This window comes from Tuber melanosporum, assembly GCF_000151645.1.
Source record: "Tuber melanosporum whole genome shotgun sequence assembly, scaffold_80, strain Mel28".
NCBI classification, from domain to species: Eukaryota; Fungi; Ascomycota; class Pezizomycetes; order Pezizales; family Tuberaceae; genus Tuber; species Tuber melanosporum.
This window is the reverse complement of record NW_003299129.1, coordinates 74,108-80,334: the sequence shown is the minus strand read 5'-3', so window position 1 is coordinate 80,334 and position 6,227 is coordinate 74,108. Positions and strand designations below refer to the sequence as shown.

Here is a 6,227-nt window from a genome sequence, read left to right as displayed (position 1 = left end):
ACAAGTCCAACCAGTTGGTCACAACTCACTATCCGCACAGGTGGCTATCAGCCAGCCGGTCTGTCAGGGAGCTTTACAGCCCTGAGTAGCTTGGCCCAACAGCCAAACCAGACTGGAAACACTTAATTAGACCTCGCCCAACCTGACACAGGCCTGACCGGTGCTCGCAGATGCCTCTCCCCCCCCAATCAACCCCCCCAAGCCCCAAACGCCAAACGCTACAGAGCCCATCCAGCCCCCCAGCCCCTCGAACAGATCAACCATCCGATAATCACAGGTCAGTCCATACCTAGCTCCATCAGGCAGCCACTGGTCTTGGCCACACTAATAGAGCCCCAACCTCCAGTATCTTGCAGCTGAGAGAGACCCACCAGCCACAACCGAGAGCCACAAAGAAGGCAGCACCAATGTCCGAAGGTACCAGCACGAGCTACACCATCTAACCTAGTCGAACCAAAGTCCAACCAAGCCAGGAAAGAATAGACAGAGTCAGCCGAAGCCAGCCCCACAGGTCCGGCAACAAGCAGAGACAGAACAACGGGCAAGAGGCACCCCCAACTAAAGCGACATGAAGGGGGAGGACAAGTGAACAGGAGTAGACCAACAGAAGGTAGGCTCCACTTGCAATGGGTGAAGCCACCAACCACAGTCTACAACTGAACCACCTAAACACCCAGAAAACGCAAGTGTCTGGTAGCCAATCATCCCACACCACCCTAAGCAGTAATGAAAAACCACGTCAGGGGGTAAGATCTTTTAGGGTCAAAGCCATCTCCACCGAGGTGAGGAGGAAACACCTGTCTGAACTACAGTAAATGCCACAAAGATAAAAACTCCTAGGGAACCGTGATAAACAACATCGTAGGATTCCAACTGTAGAAACGAAAACTTAACGAGAAGGGGCCAGGCGGGTACCCCCCTGCCACCTGAGGAATGATGCAGCCAGTACCATGAGTTGATACTTAGAAAGGTCATCAGTCTAACCCACAGGTATTTTGTATCGTGAAAACTAAGGACTCTGTTAAAACCCAACAAGAACCATGAGCTAGCCCAGAGAATGACACAGGTGATCCCCTCAAATACAATATCCAATCCCCCCTAATCGAACGTGAAACCTGCGAGTCGACGACAGATAGGAAGCTGAAGACATTTTACCGAAAAGGGCTTGTAAGCGACCATGATGAGTAGCTCAAAGTGCCAGCATCGTGAGATAACTAGCAACCAACAAAACGAGAAGCAAACAAGTAATCCACCATGCAACACCAATAGGCCTCAACACCAAGAACCCTAGGAACTACTGAGCGAACTCAGATATCTCCTCCAGAATCCAAGGCATCAAGGCCCATTGTGGGTGCGAAAGAAATACTCAGGGCAAAGCGACGGAAAGGACGAGGAAAAGTACTTAGAATTCAATCTAATTTTATTTAACCTTGTACTACCAACACTGGCATATGACAAGTCCCAGGGCTGGACTCCCAGGTTGTCGCATCCCAGATACCACTAACTACAGACTAGCTAAACCTCCAACCCCATACCTCAAACATGCCCACGCCATGCTCCAACACAAACACTAAATACAAAGCCATCAATAGTAAAGAAAAATCCTCCTCAGCACAGCCTACCCACCAGCCAAGTTACCCGTATAAAATACAAAAGTTCCACTACCACCACCTGAATGTGATCCCGCAAAAACCTCCTCCACAGTAGAAACCCATCCGAGCATCCCCACTCAATGATCCCGGGACACCGCGCCGACTACTCCGGCACCCATTCCCATTCCCAAACAAAAGAAACATCCCATACCCAAGTGTGTAAACCCGAGAGAAAGCCGACTTACAGGGTGAGGGCTCCCTAGCCAAGGGGATACGAATAGTCATAGAGAATCAGGAGGACACCACACCAGCAGCACAGTCCAAGAACCTCGACAGAAGCAGCCAGGACGATATAGTCTCCAAGCCATCAGTACTTGACTGAACATGCCCTAGTATTCAGCTCCTCTTCTAACTACTCAGCCCGCTCTGCAGGTGGCAAACCTGTTGTGGACTCTGTAGTAGCCAGTTTGCAGTAGCAAACCGGTGAAGGCAATGACCCTTCCAAGTCAGGGACAAGCGACACAGGTGAGGTCTGGTTTTGTTTGACCCGGCGCTTCTGGTTTTTCTTTCTCTTCCCACACCCAGGTGCAGGTCTAGTAACAGGAGTGGATGGGCCACCCTCATCACCACCCACCACCACAGGAGGGACGCCACCAGAGGCATTACCCCGACCAGCCACAGGCTCAGCCACTGAGGGCTCAGGCACCTTTCCTCCTGAAAGGGGTGATACCACTGCAGCTGATGTCACCACACCAGGATCCACCCCACCCACCCTAGGTGCAAGCACCTCAACCGGCCCAAATGAATCAAGAACCAGTCCAGCCACACCACCTCCCACAACCGCACCTGCAGGAGGGGCCAGGATAACTGGCAGCATAACATTCCCCGATGGGAGCTCCTCTGCTGGATCCTGAGAATTTTCAGGGTCTAGCCTACCACCCCCAACTGAGACCACCACAGTAACTGAAGCGACCAAGGGGACAGGCAAAGAGGGGATAACCGTAGGAGCTTCAGTCGCCAACATCGTGAAATAGCCGCGATTGATAGCATGTTCATTCTCGAGGACAGCCGACAAGGCAGATATCTTTTTCCCATCGTGATGAAATCGCCAAGAAAGAACAGACATGTGATACTAAAGGTGAGAGACTTCAGCCTCTAGGGCGAAGTTCTTTTCGACAGCATTAGACAAAACCACCGATGAATGCAGAGCAGACGTGGTGGAGGAGGTGGAGGCTTGCTTAGCCATTGCGACCATGTGGAGGCGACTGAAATGAACAACTGAAAAGATAAGTAAAAGGAAGAAAGGACTTCCAGCAAATGTAGGAGGTATAACAACAAAGTCCCCAAAAGGTATTCGAAGTTAAAGACTTAAAGCCTATCGTGAGATAAAAATCAAGGGCTCTGATTGGATCGAAACCGAACCTTCACGTCTGACACGGGGTTAAAGAAGGAGGAAAAGTACTTAGAACAAAGCCTGAAGAACCTATTCTCCTCGGCCATATGGGCCTCCTTATATAGTGTTCTTCCCACCTGTTGTCATGTGACTTAAAGTGGTCACATGTGTGAAATCAAATCATACCAAACTAGTCATATGACCAAAGTGGTCACATGCTTAAAACCCATGACCTCGTAGCAAGATCATGTGTGAAAACTCATAAACCAATCATAATACAATGAACAAGTCATATGACTCGAATGCGTCACATGTGCTAAATATAAATCATATGCGCAAGGCATACTCGCAAGGTACACTTGCAAGGCATATTTGCCAGGTACACTTCCTATGACTCATATTCAAGTCATGTGCGAAACCTATCAACCCATAACATCATATGACCCAAATGTGTCATATGCGTAAAACTATAACATACCTATGACTCATAATTATGTGTCATGTGAAAACCTTTTCCTTGCCAAGCCACATTTGTGACACAATACTAGAAATAGCTTTGGTGATAATAGGAGTTAAATATAGGAGCTTTAGAAAAATATTACAAGCTATTTCCATCGAGCTATAGATATGCAGGCCCCATAAGAGAGCCAGAGGGGGATGTTGGAGATCAGAGATTCCAAATCCAAGTGGAGTTACCCTACTTAGTGTCATTCCTAGGTATCAGATCCTGGTATTCCTAACAGCTCTCTACTATATTGCTTTACTTGTTTATTCCTTTTAGTTAAAAGAAATCACAAATTTCTTATCACTTCATCTAATTTCTTCTTTTTTATTTCTTTAGTAATTACTACTTCTCCTGGACCTCAGGTAGGCAATTCTTCTATAGCAATTTGCCTTAATAGGCAAACTGCAAACTCTTCCGAGTCCTCTCCCTCAAGCACATATCCTTGTGCAGTGACACTGATTCCAAGACCTATCTGACATTGAAATACAGCCTTAATATCGTAGAAAGTGCTAGCTGTAATTGTTAGTTCACACTTATTTTTCCAATTATTGTAGGAGGCCTTTCTGGATCCAAGGACATGTGACTAACACATACTACTTCCAGTGCACTCCTCCCACTTCAAAATGTCTAAAGTTTTACTATATTTATTATGGTAAGTGATTTTGCATTTCAAAATAATTCAATTGTAATTTAACTTGGATATCTATTTACACTCTCTTTCTCTGACCACTAGTATAACTATCACTCTCACTCTCATCCTCCATTACTTCTAAAACATCTGATGTATTGTCAGATATATTGCAGTCAGTGTTACTCTCCTCACCATCTCAACTATCTCCCTCACTCATACTAGTAGCATGATAGCTATACTTAGAGTATTCTATCTACCGCTGATGTGATATTGCCGATAAATACTGCCGTCTTTTCAAGGCAACTGGCATTATCAAATAACCATTGATAGCTTCAAACTCAAGATTGTTCATGAGGGTTAACACTTACTTGTTGATAAGAATTGACTCCCTCTTACTTCATGCATTTCCAGTGTCTGCTTCTCATCTCCAGGATCATAGATTGTTACTCAGTACAGGGTAGATGCATAATGTGGCTAATTTATGGGTAATTCATCTTTATTGCCTAACAAAATGACACATCTTGAACCCTATTTTTCTCACTAACCAACAGCTTAAATGAGAATAACTCAATATAGACTTATTCAGAGCTTCTTAATCTATTAATCTATGTTTTAATTTTTACTCCATGAAGGTTGTGATCGAGGGTCGGGGTCATCAGGGTTTTCACTTTTTCTTGCCTGGTTGTTGTCAATTTCAAGTGTCCAGTACCATAGGCCGTGAACTCTCAGATGTGGAATATAAATATCGAAGTGCCTTCCAAGCTTTTAGACATCATCAAGCAACAGAGAAGAGACCTTAACAGTATAATCTTGTTTTTATGATTTTATTCTACTTTACTTTACTCTTAGTAGTCATCAATAAAATGAGTAACCCTTTGAGCCTTCTTAAACAAATCTCCATCTACGAAACAAATCTTGATTGGCCTGGACAATTCTGAGTCTCTACAGATTGTCTCCGCCTAACACTCACAGACAATATACTATTAACTCAATCTCCCCTCCACACCGGTATTACTTAGTACTCTGGTGGTGTAATGTGACGGGCACTTTCAGTGGCGCAGGTGATAGCATGAGGGGAAGAAATTTACAACTTTTAGTAGGTTAGTTACCCTGTTAATTCGATCATTATATACTTGGACAGTCTACTCGAGTAGATATCATGAACTTATGATAGAATACAAAACCACATCATCAACCAAGCAAAACAAAACTCCGACCCTATGCAAACAACAAACTTCAATCCCACTACGGCAGCCGCGATCACACCCCAACCTGAGCCTTAACCTTCTCCAGCAACAGCGCACTCTGCCTCCCAAGCTTCTGTTGCCCCTTCGTCGTGCGAGCACTCATAACCCTCTTCCTGAGCGCTCTTTCCTTCCTTGACTTCTCCATCGCAACCTTTCTAGCCTCGATCTCTCTCTCTTTCTCCTCCCGTTCCTCCCGAAGTCTGGCTGCCTCCTGCTCCTCCTTCAGAAATCTAGAAGTCTTCTTCTTTTTTCCCCGTTTTCTCCAAGCACCCTTATCGACATTTTTAGGGTTCTCCTCCACACGTGCCGTCTCTGGTTGATCCAACGCTACCCGTCGCTCCGGATGCATTTCTGTAGTCGCTACAATAGCGTCCCCATCCTCGCAATCTTTGGGTTCTGTGGATTTGGCTCGCTCCCGCTCGGCTGCGGCCTCTTCTAGCAACCTTTTCGCACGGATGGCCTGAGGATCTGTGTCTGGCGCGTTTCCAGATATTGTTTTCGCGAGTGATTTCTTGACTTTTGCTTTGTGGATGAGGGATCTTTTAATTTTGTCGACTGTTTTGTGTTAGTTTTGCTTCCCCAGTAATTGAAGGGACGGAGAGTTGATACCTTCCTTTTCGCTTGTATGTCCCATCGGGTAGGTTCGCGGGACCGACGCTGAAGGCTTTCTTGTGTGGTCTCTCTAGTGATGGTTTTCCCATGTTTGCTTGCTTGCTGTTTGTGAAGGAAGTTGTGAAGGAAGGAGTGGGTAAAGTTATCTTTCGTGGGGGGACTTCTGGGCTAAGATGAGACAGAAGTTGGATGGAATCTTGGCGGCATGTGTCTTGGCGATAGCCAAACTTTAAAATTTTCTTTTTCA

General features: G+C 45.8%; 1 protein-coding gene; it reads right to left on the bottom strand.

Annotated features, from left to right (window-relative positions):
- Positions 1–5,254: 5,254 nt before the first annotated feature.
- Positions 5,255–6,104, bottom strand: GSTUM_00011213001 (uncharacterized protein). XM_002841775.2 has 2 exons: positions 5,978–6,104; positions 5,255–5,907 (listed from the first exon to the last, which is right to left on the bottom strand). The coding sequence occupies exons 1-2, from the start codon at positions 6,067–6,069 to the stop codon at positions 5,382–5,384; spliced, it is 618 nt and encodes a 205-aa protein (XP_002841821.1). The 5' UTR covers positions 6,070–6,104; the 3' UTR covers positions 5,255–5,381.
- Between the last annotated feature and the right edge of the window lie 123 nt (positions 6,105–6,227).